The 17,247-nt window shown below is 44.4% G+C and overlaps 1 protein-coding gene across 4 annotated transcripts; it reads left to right on the forward strand.

The window, feature by feature from the left end:
• Positions 1 to 513: 513 nt before the first annotated feature.
• On the forward strand, positions 514 to 16,989 carry rnf166 (ring finger protein 166). Of its 4 annotated transcripts, XM_078273437.1 has the most exons (7): positions 514 to 750; positions 877 to 1,079; positions 11,683 to 11,839; positions 12,288 to 12,400; positions 12,984 to 13,098; positions 15,957 to 16,064; positions 16,696 to 16,989. In XM_078273437.1, the coding sequence occupies exons 2-7, from the start codon at positions 892 to 894 to the stop codon at positions 16,759 to 16,761; spliced, it is 747 nt and encodes a 248-aa protein (XP_078129563.1). In that variant the 5' UTR covers positions 514 to 750; positions 877 to 891; the 3' UTR covers positions 16,762 to 16,989. The 4 variants fall into 4 exon arrangements, with proteins under 4 accessions (XP_078129563.1, XP_078129564.1, XP_078129566.1 ...); XM_078273440.1 differs by lacking the exons at positions 514 to 750; positions 877 to 1,079 and adding an exon at positions 8,107 to 8,234; XM_078273441.1 differs by lacking the exons at positions 514 to 750; positions 877 to 1,079 and adding an exon at positions 10,648 to 10,772.
• Positions 16,990 to 17,247: the final 258 nt, after the last annotated feature.

The raw sequence follows: 17,247 nt of genomic DNA on the forward strand, positions 1-17,247 counted from the left end.
GACGGAGTGTGCAAACAGGTGCTCACTGAACTCAGGAGAAGAAGACCTTTAGACCACAAACAGCTCCTTCCTTGGAACATATTGATCTTGTGATCTGCAGCCACAAGATCCTTATGAAGGACTCTATGCACTGGATGCACTTTATTAGCTCATTTTGCACATTAGCACCGGTTTGTTCATTAGCACAGGTCGTTAAGTGGCTGGGTTGGCTTAGTAGGTAGCGCATGCGCACATATACTTCGGCCTCGACGCAGAGGTCTTGGGTTCGAATCCAACCTGTGACGATTTCCTGCATGTTTTCTCTGTCACCTATCTGTCCTGGCGGAAAAGCCTTAAAAAATAAGTTTATTATTGTTTTTTTTAATGATATGTAGCCTACTGTTTGTCTAGTTATAACTTGTTTTTTGTAAAACTTTAATAAAGCTCTCTAAAAAAAAATAGGTATGTCAATGCGAGACTACAGTTCTACAGACAGAGCTGTAGGACTCCAACCTCCACAACGCAAAGCGCGCCGAAGGCTTCTGTTGTGGCCTCTCGTGATGTTCACTCTCGTTGTTCCAAAAGCGCTAATCTGACAACCGAGTGGATCCAGCATTACATCCACTCCACGCATAGATATGCCCGCCATGAGTTTATAGCTTGGTTTTTTTTATTCAGGTCATCATCGCACTCAGCACAGCGCAGACACTTGTGAACGGGTTCTGCTCCCAATGTTTACTTCTCCAGCATGTCTCTTCCAGACAGGAAAAAGTAACGCTTTGGTTTATTGAAGATATTTTTATGATGAGTAAATTGGAAAGCCACTATGTTTGTACGGCTAATGCACTAGCTTACAGTAGTTAGGACATCTTCCTCTCTTGTTGTCGACAATTGTAGATCCTCTCGTGCTCCATGATGGCGATGTTTCGGAGCTTTGTCTCGGCGAGCACCCAGCTCCGCCAGCAGCAGCAGCAGCAGCAGCCCAGCAGCGGCTCCGGCTCGCTGGCAGCCCCGGCGGAGGGCATCGAGAGTCAGTTCTCTTGTCCCATCTGCCTGGAGGTCTACCATAAACCCGTCAGCATCGCCAGCTGTTCTCACACGTAAAGTAGCTACTTCTTGTTTGGATGCATGTTATTGTGTGTGGACTTACAGTTCAACGACATGTAATACCGCTTCTTTTCTTTTTTTTCTTCTTTTTTTTTATAGAAGCAGACATCTGAATGTGTTTTCGGTTTATAGCTGAGTTCATTTGGCTTAATACTAATTGTTTCCGAAGCACTCAGTATTTAAATGATCTGTCAGCAGCCTCACCAGGCAATGATAGCCTACATCTGTCAGTCATACACCTCTGACTAATGCGCAATCCATCACTAATACTATGGGCTTATGAAAACAGTTCACGAGAAACGGCTAACTAGATTTGAGGCAACGTTAGTTTAGAATCAGTAGCGTTTTAATGTATTTATTTATGTAACAGGGACAATGCTCATTAATCACTTTACAACGTCAGCAGGGGCGATTCTAGGATCAGACCTGTAGGGGGGCTCAGCCCCTTATGAGAATGTGACACAGATACAGTGCTTTGCAAAGGTGTTCACTCCCCCTGCTAAATCAATAATTTCACTGGATAACAATTAATATATGTATTTACTATTATAACGGAGGATAAATGCAAAATATTGAACATATGAAAAAAACTACTAAAGTCCCTTCATGGACAACCAGAATCAAATGACATAATAATGAGGTGTAAACAATAAATAAATAAAAAATAAAACTTTCCTTGACTGGGTTACAGGTGCATAGCATCGGCAACAGCGACACAGGATGTTAAACCTTTTTCTTTGAACCTGTCATTGTTTGTCCTCTGCCACTAACAGACGCAAACTCTGACTTGAAGCACTAACATTGATTAAAAAAAACTAAACAATTTGTTTTTTTATTACAATTTTTAGGGGGCTGAGATGAAAGCCCCCCCTAAAAAGGGTCTAAAATCGCCACTGAACGTTAGTGTCCCAGTTTCATGGTTTGTTCATCAGAATCATAAAAAGGTGTATTGCCACAATAACTAGCCTGACGCTTAACGTGGAAGTTGCCTCGGTTAATGGTGCAAAACATAAACAAACATATTAAACATGAATATGATATAAACAATAAATACAGAAAACAAATACATACATACAAAAAAAACTGTTGCATAAGAAAAGAAACAAGAGGCTGAATGGGTTGAGTGCAGAATGTGCAAAGAATAGGCTACATGTGCAGATGTATAGTAAGGTAAGTAGAAAGGTTAGTGCAAAGTGTGTGTGGGGGGGGGTTAAGAGTCAGACAGCACTGACACATCTTTACACTCTAATGATATTAATAATAATAACAATAATAATAATAATAATTAACTCTAAATTTATATAGCACTTTTCAAAACAATGTTACAAGTTGCCTTATTAGACAAAATAAAAATGTTAGATAAACAATGATAAAAACAGTTAAAATGTTATACAACATTGAGCAAAAGGAGCTATTTATAAAAAAAATATAAAATATATATATTTTTTAACTATATGCACCAAAACTATGGAACTCCCTGCCGAAGGCTGTGAGATGCAAGCTCCGTGATTATTTTGAAATGACAATTGAAAACATATTTATTCAGCACTGCCTTTAACTGTCGCTCTTCGGTCATTTTATTGTCCTAGTGTTTACATTTGTAGCATTGTTACTATGCTTTTCCTTGTTTTATTTGGATCTTTCACATATTCTATTGTTCTTGGCAAACCTGTTCTTGATATTTGCTGCCTGTTGTTTTTTGCTTATTGACTACGTGTTTTTGTTAGTTTTGTCCTCACTTAGTTTGAGACTAATTGTACAAATGGTGCTATATAAATAAAGTGTATTATTATTATAATGAAATAGGTTCCGACTTCTTCAGTCCCCAGGGCTTTGGGTATTTGCCAATACCAATTACTGATCTGAAACCAGTGTTTAATGCCTCACTGTGTGGAAGTGACTGAGATCATTCTTTTATGTGTAAGGCAATATCAGGCTTGACTTAAACATTGTTTTCCTAACTTTGTAAAACTTAATGTAACAAATAAATTCGATGGATATAAATGTACTGACTTGTTATTTAAAATTAAAATAACTAATAATAATGAAGAATTGAAATGAATAGATGGGCACCATTTTCACTGATACCTGATGAGTGAGTGAGTGAGTATTGGCCCGATCTCAGTATTGTGCGTGTGACTTAACAGATAAAAGTGAATTCAGGCCACAAACCCTGTGAAAGCACACTTATATAAATGTGTTTTTAAGAGGCAGAGGCATGTTTTTAAGAGGACATCACTGCTGGAATAAAACCTGACATCCGTTGTGTCTCTCACGCGCCAGATGTCCCTCCCCTCTCACTATCTCTGCTATCAGGCTTAGCTTGGTTTAAAGAAACACAAACAAGCCAAAGCATTTTCTTTCCCCTGTCCTAGAATAGATAGGCAGTGTAGCCTGACCATACTTCATCACAGAAACAGCGCAATGAAAATAGGTCCGGTAATCGGAGACTACTGATGGGATACTGACACTATCAGCTTCTTACTTTGTATCCAATGACATTAGAGAGGAGTTTTTTTTTATCTTTCTCAGTCTGGAGCTGAAAAAAAGAACAAAGAGCAGACCAGACCTCAGGTAGCCTCAGTTCTATTTCTAGTTAAAGGAAACTGCAGCTATATTTACTCCTCTGCTGTTGATGGGGATGGATGAAACTTCAGGAAACACTAACACTAATGCTTAGGCCAATACATACAGTATGTTGGGACTTAACCAGTTTAACAGTAAGGGCCTTTTAAACAAAGTACTCTGCCATATGCTCTCTAAAGCCCAGTTCAGACCAAAGATTTGCGACGAGACGAAACTGTTTTAGAACGTCTCAGGGAAAGGTTGCAGCGGTCTGAACTGACCCGTCTCAGCTCGACTCAAGCCAGAGGCTGGTTTTGTGTTAGAACGTAAGGGACGTCACCTGTTTGTGAAGTCAGCTACAAATTATGGAAATACAATTATCCAGGATCCATTTTATTTCTGTGTTACATCGAGCCCTTGAGCATGATAATGTGGTCGAGCGAGCTAGAGAGTGACTTAAGAGAGGGAGCGGTGTAGAACAAAGCCGCGAATAACATAAATTAAACGTTTTTGCCGATTGATCACTAGAAATGCAACTGTAGCAAGCATCTCACTATCACTAATGTAAGCCACATTCATATTTAGACACAACAAATGATATATCCAGCTACAAAAAAAGCCTGAAAAGTCTGAAGTTAGAACGGAAGTACAAAGAGTCGTTGCTAGTGCATTACGTTGGTGTGAACTGGCAGGTTTTAGAACGTTGCAGACCTGCACGTTGCAAGTAGTTCCAAGTAGTTGCAAGTTTCAACTTGTCTCGTCACAAATCTTTGGTATGAACTGGGCTTAGCCAGGGAAATAAGGCCTTCAGGTAGACTGAGCAGCCTAAGGTGTCAGAACTACATAATTCTACAGTACACAGATATACAGATGCATAGAAATTACATATTGCACAGTAGGAGGTGACATGGAGTAATAAATAAATATGCATAGTGTAGAATATTGTCGAGTGAGGGCTCATGTTGCAGAATCAGCTAGCAGTGCTACATTAAGCCCAGTTCAAACCAAAGATGGGCGACAAGAGGAGTTGAAACTTGCAACTTCTTGCAATGAGTCGGTCTGCAGCGTTCCGTTCTAACTTCCAACTTTTAGGCTTTTTTTGTAGCTGGATATATCATTTGTTTCATCTAAATATGAATGTGGATAACGTAAGTAAGATGCATTACATTTCTAGTGATGAATCGGCGAAAAAACGTTTTATTTCTCAGAATCACTGCTTTCTTCTAAGCAGGGCTTTCTCTCTCTTCAGTCTCTCTATCTCGCTTGACCATATAATGTTACCGTGCTTTCGGGCGGTCGTTGAGGCTCCGTCTACAACTCTTCGACAACAACTCCATTTCGAGCAGCTGCTTGTAACATCAAAATAAAATGAATTATGGATCATTTTATTTCTATAGTTTATAGCTGACTTTACCTACCCTGGTTGACACCAGACCCACTCTCAGTTGTAACTGAGAGTGGGTCTGGGGAAGGTTCATTCACAGCCCATTTCCAAAGCGGCGTCACCAACGGACGCTGCTCAAATGCCTCTGGGTGCAATTGGAAAGACCTTCAACCAATCAGACCAACGATCCGGGTGACGTAGCAGCGACAGCGGAATCAACGGGTTGCTGCGCCTCAGTGGCTGTCATGTTGAATGTAAACAAAAAGCTGCTCGCCGCCGCTGCGCTATTGTCATCGTGTAAAGCCCGCCTCAGCGATTGTGATTTGTGTCTCGATTTGGAAAAATTGCAAATGGGCTTGAATGGGCCAGACGGACTTGCAGAGCAAATCTCAAATTTGCCAGAAGTTCGTCAGGGTTTTCCCAGGCTAAACTTTACCAGCTGACTTCTCTGTTGGCTGTTGAAACAGCTGACGTCTCCTACGCTCTAAAACCAGCTTCTGCGACTCGACCAGCTGAGTTGCAGCGAAACCATCAGCTGGCTTGAGTCGAGCTGAGATGGGCCGGTTCAGACCGCTGCAACTTTTCTCTGCGACGTTCTAAAATGGTTTTGTCTCGTCGCAAATCTTTGGTCTGAACTGGGCTTTAGGTGCGGATGAATAGAAATGACATATTACACAGTAGGAGGTGACACGGAGTAATACATAAATAAATAAATATGCATAGTGCAGAATATTGTCAAGTGATGGCTCATCATCATCAGCTAGCAGTGCTACATTACAATGTTGTCTTCTTGCACAGGGTGCAGCAGTCTGCTGCTGAAGGAGCTGCTCAGGGAACTCCCAGTCTCATGTAGGGGGTGGGAGGTGTTGCCCATGATTGATGCCAGCTTGGCTAACATCCTCCTCTCCCCCATCACCTCTATGGTGTCAAGAGGGCAGACCAGAACAGAGCTAGCCCTCTTCACCAGCCTTTTCCTGTCCCTCTCTGTGCTCCAAGCTCCCCAGCAGGCTACTGCATAAGAGTTTGCAGATGCAACCACAGAGTCATAAAAGGTGTTTAACAGAATCCTGCACACACCAAAGGACCTCAGCCTCCTCAGCAGGTGGAGATGGCTTTGGCCCTTTTTGGACAGGACGTCTGTCATGGTTTTGGTATTTTGTTCCGTGTTTTGTCTTATTGTGGTAGTCTTGTTTTTCTGTTTTGCTCTGTTTCCTGTTTTTATTTTGACAGTCTGGTTTTCTGTCTTGTCTTGTCTGACAGAACCCCGGCTGGCTAGCAGCCGCCCTGAACCCCTGCTGGCTAGCAGCCCCCCAGCATCCCGGATGGCTAGCAGCCTCCCAGAATTCCGGCTGGTTAGCAGCCTCTCCAAATCCCGGCTGGCTAGCAGCCTCCCAGAATCCCGGCTGGCTAGCAGCTCCTCTGAATCCTGGCTGGCTAGCAGCTCCCCTGAATCCCGGCTGGCATCCAGCCGCCCTGAACCTGCTATGACCGTTCCCCCAATGACTTTGCCGGTCTCCGGCGCCCCTGAGACCGCCCCTGAAACTTTGCCGATCTCTGGCGCCCCTGAGACCGTCCCTGAAACTTTGCCGGTCTCCGGCGTCCCTGAGGCCATTCCTGAGACTTTGCCGGTCTCCGGCACCCCAGAGACTTTGCGTTTGTTGTGGGTCCGACCGACTCCTGCCCCCCGTGTGTTGTCGGCGGTCCGACCGATTCCTGCCCCTCGTGTCCTGTCGGCGGTCCAACCGACTCCTGCCCCTCGTGTCCTATCGGCGGTCCGACCCACTCCTGCCCCTCGTGTCCTATCGGCGGTCCGACCCTACTCCTGCCCCTCGTGTCCTGTCGGCGCTCCGACCTACTCCTGCCCCTCGTGTCCTGTCGGCACCCCAGTCAACCTCTGTTCCCGCTGACCCGCCGCCTGACTCCAGTCCAGCTGACCCGTCGCCTGACTCCAGTCCAGCTGACCCGTTGCCTGGCCCCAGCCCAGCTGACCCGTTGCCTGACTCCAGTCCAGCTGGGCAGGGGCCTGACTCCAGTCCAGCTGACCCGTTGCCTTGCTCCTGCCCAGCTGACCCGTCGGACATATATAGACCCGCCGGCCTTCAGAGGGGTCTCGCCTTCGCCGCCGGTCTTCAGTGGGGTTTGCCTTCACTGCCGGCCTTCAGAGGGGTTTCGCCTTCGCCGTCGCCGTTCAGAGGGGATTTGCCTTCGCCGCCGGCCTTCAGAGGGGTTTCGCCTTTGTCCCCGGCCTTCAGAGGGGATTTGTCTTCGCCACTGGCCTTCAGAAGGGTTTTGCCGTGAGTGGTTCTGCCTTCACCGTCGGGTTTGGTCTCTAGAGGTTCTCTGCTTTCGCCATCCTGCTCGATCTCCAGAGGGTTCTCGATTTCCTGCTTGGCTGCCGGTGGGGTTTTGCCTTCGCCGACGGCCGTCTAAGAGTCCTCGACATCCTGCCTGGCCGCCTGAGGGGCTCTACCTTCGTTGTCCTGTCCGGCCGCCAGAGGGGTTTCGCCTTCGCCGCTGGCCCCCTGAGAATCCTTGATGGCCTGTTCGGCCACCAGAGGGGTTCCCCCTTCACTGCTGCCAGCAGCCCTGCTGGCCTAAGCAGCTCTGTCCCCAGTCCCCGAGTGGCCATGGTCCCCAGTTCCTGAGAGCCCATGGTTCCCAGTTCCCACTATCCTCAGTTTCCTAGCCCCGTTTGACTTTTTGTTCATCCGTCCGTCCCTCCTCCGGTCCCCCTCTGCCCTCCCTGGGTTTGTTTTTTCTGGGATCCATCCCTTGGGGGAGGGGGAGTACTGTCATGGTTTTGGTATTTTTTTCCGTGTTTTGTCTTATTGTGGTAGTCTGGTTTTTCTGTTTTGCTCTGTTTCCTGTTTTTATTTTGATAGTCTGGTTTTCTGTCTTGTCTGGTTTTACTTCCTGTCTTGTGTTTTCCCGCCTTTTTTGATTGTTCTGCCCAGCCCTAATGTGTTTCACCTGTTTCCCAGCCCTAGTGTCACCTGTTGCTTGTTTCCTCATTTACTCTGTGTGTTTAGTCTCTGTGTTTTCCTTTGCGTCTTGTGGGAGCATTACTTCTGTTCCGTGTTGCTTCATGTCAAGTTGTTTGCTGTCGTCGTGGCTAGTCATCTGTGTTTTGCTTCCTGGTCTTCATGCCTGTTTGGATTATTGTTGTGTTCCTGCCTGCCAACCTCTGGACACTTTTTGTGTAAGTTTTTGTTCAATAAATTCCTTCTAATCTGCATTTGGGTCCAAGCTCAGTCTATCCCTCAGCAAATCGTGACAACGTTTGTGTTTTTGGACCAATCCAGTTTATTGTTGAGGTGAACACTCAGGTATTTGTGTGTCTCCACCCTTTCGATGTTGACACCCTGGATGTTCACTGATGTAGTACGGGGCGGCGTCCTGCGAAAGTCGACAACCATCTCCTTTGTCTTGCTGGCGTTGATGTGAAAGCGGTTTGACTCACACCAGTTGCCAAAATCCCAGATGACCTAATGGTATTCCTGGTTGTTCTCCTCTACCCGCCCGACAATGGCACTATCATCAGAGAACTTCTGCATGTGACAGCTGCTTGTGTTGTACCTGAAGTCCGCTGCTGTACCCTGTGGTGCTCACATACTGTGGTCTGTCAGTGAGGAAGTTGATGGTCCATGCAGACAGGTGACGGTCAGCTCCAGCTCCCAATAGCTTCCCCCAGCAACCAACAGTGATGGATGAATTGTATTGAAAGCACTGGAGAAATACAAAAATATGACTCTCACAGTGCTCCCAGTGTTCTCCAGGTGTGACAATGATCTGTGTAAAAGATAGATAATGGCATCCTCCACCCCTATGCATATCCATAGCAACCATAAACAACACTGACTCAAGCTGTTTGCTGTTTCCTGTTTGGTGCTGGAGGGAGCGCGTCCGTTGGTTTTTGACAATGTTCACATGATTTAACTTCACTACCAAGACTTAAAACGGAAAGTGAAGAGGAGAAAAAGATTGACTAAGTTTTATGACCACCTTACACCAACGATTGACATGACGGGAGCACGCCCCAACTCTACCAAGACTCATGATTTCATTCTGATTTTGTTAATTAGTCTGCGACTTTGATTCCACTGTTTATAAAGTCGTTTGGTGTTAAATCGGCTCAAGACAAACCTCCCAACTGAAGTAACATGCTCTCCATGGCGAGTTCCATTTATTTTCCATTGGAAATCTTGGCTACCTGCAAAACCAATCTTCCAAGAGCTCTGTAGGCTCAGCTGCGATGACATAAGCCGCTTTCCGACCAAGTAGTTACAGGAACGTAGTTCTAGGAACAGTCCACTTCTAAACAGATCTACTAACTACTCTCCCCCAAAACCGTTTTTTCCAATTGCATTCGCACTGGCGAAGTGGCCATAGGGACTGGTAGGAGGGGTAATGGAGTGATGTAAGCACGGCAACGGTCTTTATAGCGTTAAAATCTATATTATAGCATATTTGTCATAATTTAAACAAGTCTCCCGAAGAGAACGGGTATCGCGCTCTCTCCCCTGCTTGCTGCGCTGTGGACGTGTGTGTGACGGCCGGCAAGCCACAGGACACGCTTGTGGAGTTTAATTCCGAAAAGACAGTTAACCACAGGTTCCGTTAATCTTCTGATGGACATGTGTTGTGATATTTAAACAAACGAACCGTCAACGGCAAAATAAAAGCCTCTTATTTACGAGAGCGGTCTGAGAGACCTCCAGCTCACAGCGGGGTCTCTGAGCAGGACTGGCCCAGCGACGAGCTAGCGGTCGGGGCAGGCGCCTGCTGGCTGTCGCCTGCTGGCTGTCGCCTCACTTCATGGAGCTTCTCAACTCCGAAAACTTTGAAGCAAATTGTCAATTCTGCACCAATCTTCGCAAAACTGCCTATATTCGAAATCTGAACAGTTAATATCTCGCCTAAAACGTTGTCAGAAGTGAAATTAGTGATGAATAAGATGGCGAAAATTGTTAAAATTGTCCTGTTGTTGTCCAAACAACCTGCTGTTATGGCTAAGGACCTTCAGGTGTCAGAGCTCATGCTTTGGGAGATCCAAGAAGTACAGTAGGTCACAGAGGGCACAATCATGTGCTGTCCAAGCTGCGTCTGAAATACTGGATTCCCAGTGCTAGTGCAACAATCAGAAGAGTTCTGTCCAAGTGCCTTGAGTGTTGCTGACTACATAGTGTTGTTGGACAACAACAGATGGCAGACCTACTGACCTCTATGAACGCTGTAGGTGGAGGCAGAATATGGCAGACCTCTTCTGGGATGTTGGGTGAGAGAGTATTTGCTAGATCTCCAAATATGCCAGGATTGCCAAGAAACTTGCCTGGCGACATTGTTTTGATTGTGGATGAAACTGCACCAAGAAACTAATGTGGCAAGGTAATTCAGTGGATGCCAGATTAGCATGGGCTTCTTGCCAGTTGCGTGTAAAGACCAAGACCAGCGAACCAGATGGACCAATCACCAAAGTCAGTCACCTAGAGGCAGTATGTGGCAGCGGTAAATACTACACTGCATAACCCTATATCATAGTTTAGTGCCAAAATACTAATACTAAACTCATTAGTCAACTGCAAGAATATTTATGATGATTTTTACAACTAATTAATAAAAAAACACAGCTTACAAAATGTGAAAGTTGTTATTTTTGTTTTGTTTTTCAATTTAATGTCTGGATTTCGTTATCTGTGGTCGGACTGGAGAAGCAATATAAAGACCAGTTTAGGCTCTGGTAAGTTTGTGATGAAAATTGTGTCATTACTTTTGACATTCATTAGACTGACTGATTGATTCATGTGAAATAATAATTGATAGATTAATTGATAATAGAAGGGCGTAACTTTGGGTTCAACATTGGGGGGGGTTTGAGATCTTCACTTTTGAGCAAAATTGAAATTTTGAGCATCAAACACTTCATTTTCTGCATTCTGGTGAATGTTTCTGCATCTATTTATGGTGCAAATGTCTTTTATGTAAAGGAAATTATATAAGGTTTTTTGGAGGGGGGTTGCACTGGCCAGTTTTGATTATTGGGGGGGTTGTAACCCCCCCAATAACCCTACCCCCGCTATGGCAAGCAGGTATGAACACTCCCCCAGTGCAAGTCGTCACCGGCAGTCCGTGGAGGCGACGCAAGTCAGACATGCACGCTCGAGGACAGGATGCATGTTGAGAAAAGAGTAGTTACGAAGAGGAACTGTAGCATTTGTCATGATTTTGCAAAAAAAGCACCACTTATGGCCTCATCTAACCCTGACCCAAGTAAGTTGTTCCTCTATATTTTGAGCTGATAACATTTTGTCATGAGGTTCCACAGAGTCTACATGCAAAATTCCAAGCAGATCGGACCCGTAGTTAGTTATTCTATTATAATGAAATAATCCAGGCGATAAGGAGTAGGGTTGGGCATCGAGAACTGATTCCTACTTGGAATTGTTTCAAAAATTACGATTCCAGTAGAATAGTTTCTTTATTGGAATAGTTTGGAGGATTTGGTTTCAAATCTGATCATCGCTTCCCAATTTAATATGTGCAAGTTTTGGTTTTGGTCATCAGTGCTCCCTGGACCAGCAGGACATATCTGGGATGCCCATCCCTCATTTCAGCAAGAACTTTTTCTCCCCTGCTGTCTGCTGTTCTAGGTTCTGTGGGGAGTGTCTACAGCCATGTCTTCAGGTGACCTCGCCCCTCTGCCCTCTCTGTCGTGTGCCCTTTGACCCCAAGAAAGTGGAGCGCTCCTCCAGTGTGGAGAAGCAGCTGGCTTCATACAAAGCACCCTGCAGGGGCTGTAACAAGAAGGTAGATATTGACCATTCATTACCAGGGCCACATGGAATCTGCGGACACAGAATTCCGCAACATTTTCAATTTTCAACTTTCTAATATGAGTGTATGTTTATTATTTGGTACATAAGTAAATCATCATATTGTGACTGCCTAGTACAATTGATATACACTTATGTGAATATACAATTTACATTTTATTTCTGCATCATTTACAGTAAAATAAAGTTATTTATGTATTTATTTGAAAATAATCCCAAGTAACTGCATCAATTAAAATGTACATGAGTTGTACAAAGGTAAAGACAGGGTGAGGTTGAATGATGAATGCATTTGATCAGTTGTTATTTATGCTTTGGTGTCTGCTACTAGCCAGATATTTCAAGTGATGATGGTCAATCAGTTAGATCTTCTATGAATATGGCAGCAAGTAACACTAATGAGACTGTGTGTGTGTTCTCAGGTGGCTCTGGTAAAGATGAGGTCCCACATTGCTTCCTGTTCTAAAGTACAGGAGCAGATAGCCAACTGTCCTAAGTTTGTCCCTGTGGTCCCCACCTCCCAACCTATACCAAGGTACACACACTTTGGCCACGTCCATGCTGAGCTGACTCAATCTGAACATGCAGTTTACATGCCAAAACAATGTATGTGCACATTAGAATTATTTTCATTAACATTTCTCGCCACTCTCTTAAATGCCTCTATTTTTGAGAATAACTCAAATCTTAACAACTATAGCTCCCAGGAGTCCCGCTCATAACAGCACTTTCAAACCCTTATTCTTTGTTAAAAAGTGAAGGTGTGGGCGCCCAGATAGCTCAGCTGGTAGAGCGGGCGCCCATATGTAGAGGTTTACTCCTCGATACAGCAAGCCCCGGTTTGACTCCAACCTGTGGCCCTTTGCTGAATGTCATCCCCCCCTCTCTCTCCCCTTTCATGTCTTCAGCTGTCCTGTCAAAATAAAGGCCAAAAATGCCCCACAAAATTATCAAAAAAAGACAAGGTGCTCACATGTTAATGTCCAGTGTAGGAGTAGAATGTAATGATTATAGTAATATAACATACTTGATATGTTGCACATGTACACAGTGTACACTAGTTACTACAAGCTTGTCATAATTCATGTCTTTATGTGTAATGCGTGTCCCCTATGCAGCAATATTCCAAACCGGTCAACATTTGCGTGTCCGTTCTGCGGGGCCAGAAACCTGGACCAGCAGGAGCTGGTGAAGCACTGTATGGACAGCCACCGCAATGACCCTAATAAAGTGGTAAGAGACTACTCTGTCGTATACTAGATTACATTGTTTAGAATAACTCGGTTGATCCTAGATCACCAGAAGTGCTTCCAGCCAATGTTTACTGCATAAACATTTTAAGAAACCCAGGAACCATTTGAGGTTCTTCGAAACTACAACACTGTAATCTAATGTTATTGATGTTTAAGCAACAGCATGTAGCTGACCTGTGTGTAGCAGGCTTCCCTGGTGGCGTTAGGGTTAAAGGTGCTGAACACCAGTTTGAGTGTGGCCAAGGACCTTTGTTGCATGTCATGCTCATCTCTCTCTCCCTTCTTTTCCTGACTGCTGTCCACTGTCTGCTCTCTAAAAAAGGCATACATGACAAAAATGTACTGCGAAGTGGAGAGAAAAAGGAAGAGTGAAAAAATGAGAGAAAATTAAGTCCACACATCAGTTCCTGACTTTAATCTCTTGTGACTGTTTCTTTGAAAAGGGCTATTACAACTTACCATTGTGTAGTATGTTGATTTATAACTCCCCTGACCATCCTCTGCACTCACTGTCCACTTTAACTCTCTTATTCTGTGGATGCAGTTCAGTTCCCTAGTGACAGTGAACAATGAGACTGTGACTTTGTGAAATAATCAGCAGCATACTTGTATGGTAGTTGTTATAGATCCATGAGATGAATGTAAATGTATTGTATTTATACAGCGCTTTTCTAGTCTTAATGATTTACATAGTATAGTAGTATAGTACAGGCAACATTCACACACATTCATACACTGTGGCCAAGGCTGCAATACAAGGTGCTACCTGCTCATCAGATAACCATTCACACACACATTTACACTCCGATGGCGCAGCATCGGGAGCCATTCAGGGTTCAGTGTCTCGCCCAAAGACACTTCGACATGCACAATAAGCTCAGGCTTCAGTCTACACCTTTTTTTAAGTCAGAGAATACTAAGTATGAGTAAAACTTTACTGTAAAATTTAAACTGCTATCTTCATACACCACACACCAGGGTTGGGTCCTCTGTCTGCAACTTCCTCTTCTTGTTCTCGTAACCTTTAAACCAGGGGTTCTCAACCTTTTGCAAGCTGGGCCCCCCCAAAGCTGGTTCATTGCAGTTGGCCCCCCCCCTTCCCGGCGCCACCCCCACTACACCATCATAGATAGATAGATAGATAGATAGATAGATAGCCCTAGGCTAGGCTATTATTTTTAGGCCCACACGATTATTAGTATTAGTAGTAGTAGTATAGTAGTAGTATATAATTAGACTATTGCTATATCATTATATGAGGTTACATGCATTATTATTATTATTATTATTATTATCATCATCATCAGCATCAGCATCATCACTAGGCTATTGCTATAATTGGGAATTGGCACCAGACCTCTGATATGAATTTATGCTTTATTATTATTGTTATTATTACTAGGCCTAATAGTAGGCATATCATCTGCATTTTTCACAGAAGCTTGCAGGTAGGCGATGTTAATGGGGGGCCATGAGCCAGGTAGGCTTCATCGTACCTTCCAAGCTTTTTTGCAGCTGGTGGTGCGTCGGTTGCCTTGTTGGTCCTCACTAGAAATCTCTCCATTTTTGTTTGGTTTTGAAATAATTTGGATGTGGATTAGTTGTGTTTTCAATAAAGTTTAGGCTATGATGTAACGATGTGTGCGTGTGCGCAGTCTGGACGTGGAGTGGTGTGTGTCTCCTCTCTGCTCTGACTGCAGGCTGGGACTGCTGCGCGAGGCTACTGAGAGACTGACCGCCTGTGAGGGCTTTTGGACGGGGGAGGGGCTCACGGCAGCACCCGCTGCTCGTTGAGCACAGTAACTGCAGAGTGATACGTGCTTTCAAGTCTCCAAACACCACAAAAGTCTCCAATAACACCAGTAAAAGTCGCTAGATTTGTCGCTAGTCGCTTTTGACAAAAAAAAGTCTCCAGGAGGATGATTTGTTTGTGTGTTAAGCTTGTTTTCCAGTTCTGCGGAGGCTCCACGCAGAGCTTTCTCCGTAGCCTACCTAAGTGGCCTGATGTTTATACTTGTGCGCTGGTGTGTGCGTCGACACAATCTACATATTTGTGAATACTTATTTGTGACTTCACATTCAGAAAACGAGTGTCAGAAAATGTTGTATGAGTAAAAAAAGTATGACATACAAGTTCAGATTTTGGTTCTTCAAGTTCTAGCATTTTTAACCATAGCCCTGTTTATCTAGCCTGGCTTCACCCTCCTACGTACTTACACTTAATTTTCATTTCCCTTCAGTACTCCGTCTGGGTTTGCGGTATATTCTTGGGTTTTCGCCTTCAAAATTTTTGCCGGTCCAATCAGCGAACAGAGGGAGTGGCTGAGAACGATGACGCTGAGGACGTGCGCTAGAAAGATACGAGCGAAGCCATTTGGTCCATTGTGGCAACGCCGCCGAATATCCAGAAGTTAAAGCCCGAGCAAGAACAATCTTTGCTGAGTTGTGTTGGTGGCCATGATGTTGTGGCCCTCCTCCCCACGGGGTTCAGGAACAGTTTGATTTTCCAGCTCGCTCCGTTAGTGGTGAAGGAGTTGGCTAAGGCCAACGCTAGCGTTGCTAATGCTAATAGCCTTGATGGTCTCCCCTCTTGTTGCACATGTGCATAACATACGTCACCACCAAACGTTAGCGATTGGTTATGGCAGATCCAGAGTGGCTCTGGGCAGATCCAATAGTTTTAAACTTCAACAGAGTACCCACCTTCAAGGACGTTAACACTTCTCAATGGAGAGAGGCCAGACTCTCTGGACAAAGGAAATGGACCAGAGTCTGGTAGGACCAGGCTACTATTTATCTTCATAGTAACTAAACTTGGCTGTGTGGTTGTATCTCCAGGTGTGTCCGGTGTGTTCAGCCATGCCGTGGGGAGACCCCAGCTATAAGAGCTCCAACTTCCTCCAGCATCTCCTCCACAGACACAAGTTCTCTTATGACACCTTTGTTGTAAGTCCATAGCTATCATGATGGTTTGTCTTTTTAAATATTATGTGTAACTTCTACTTCAAGGAAGTCATACAATAATTTTATATACAATTAAACAGTCAATATTAAGGTTGGTTTGGTCAGCAATCATACTACTACTAACCTTCTAGGCTACTACTACTTAGAGTGAAGCTGAATGTTTCAACCATTTATCTATTATCAACCATTATAACTATTTCAACGTTATTGTCAGTACTTTTAGGTAACTAGTCCAACCGTTAGCTAACTATTTCAACTTGTAGCTATGTTTACTGTTTCTCTTACTTTTAGCTAATCATTCAAACTGTATAGTTAAACTTTTAGCTAGTTATTTTGACCATTTATTCATTAATTTTACCTAAACTTCTGTGCTGGCTTGTTAACTAGTTTTCACACACACTACGCAACTGCAACATGCAGTGTTCAGGTGTTACAGACGACTTCATGTTAATATGGAATTAGTTGAGCTACTCTCCAATCTTTCCACGTACTACCTGGCAACTGCAGAAGCACTCCTGGTTGGGAATCACTGCTTTAAATAATGGAAGTTCGATTAGGGTTGCATTGTGTGGTTTGCAGTGACTAGTAGCTGTTGCTTTTTGTGTTTTGTCAGGACTACAGCATTGATGAAGAAGCAGCCCTGCAGGCAGCTCTGGCACTGTCACTGGCTGAAAACTGACAACAATCACACCACAACCATCTTCTCACCGTGAGAACCAACTCGACCATGACTGCTGCCCCTCTCGTCCCTCTGCACTGCTGCTGTTCCTCACGTCTCAGAAGATATTATCCAGCTGACAGACACAGCTGACCCCGCCAGGTTCACACAGTCTCTACAGAAAGCCACATCGCAGAGAAGTCCAGCCATGTTTGGATTTGGTGATAAGCTTACTTCCTTTTTTTTCTCTCTCTCGGGTAGCGGGACAGTCAGTTTGCTACGCTACAGAACAAAAGCAGTTGGGACGTGTCTTTACTGCTTCATTTGATTTGATGATTTGAAGATAAAACATTCTGTGGGCTTGGAATGGATCCAGTGGGCAGGTTTGTAGTCGAGACCACCTAAACCGAGACCAAGTCATCACCAAGACCAGAGTGTATCGAGACCGAGACCAAGGCCGGGCGAGACCGAGTCAAGACCAAGACGAGATTTGTGTTAGACAGCCAG

Source organism: Sander vitreus, chromosome 17 (genome assembly GCF_031162955.1).
Source record: "Sander vitreus isolate 19-12246 chromosome 17, sanVit1, whole genome shotgun sequence".
Classification (NCBI taxonomy): domain Eukaryota; kingdom Metazoa; phylum Chordata; class Actinopteri; order Perciformes; family Percidae; genus Sander; species Sander vitreus.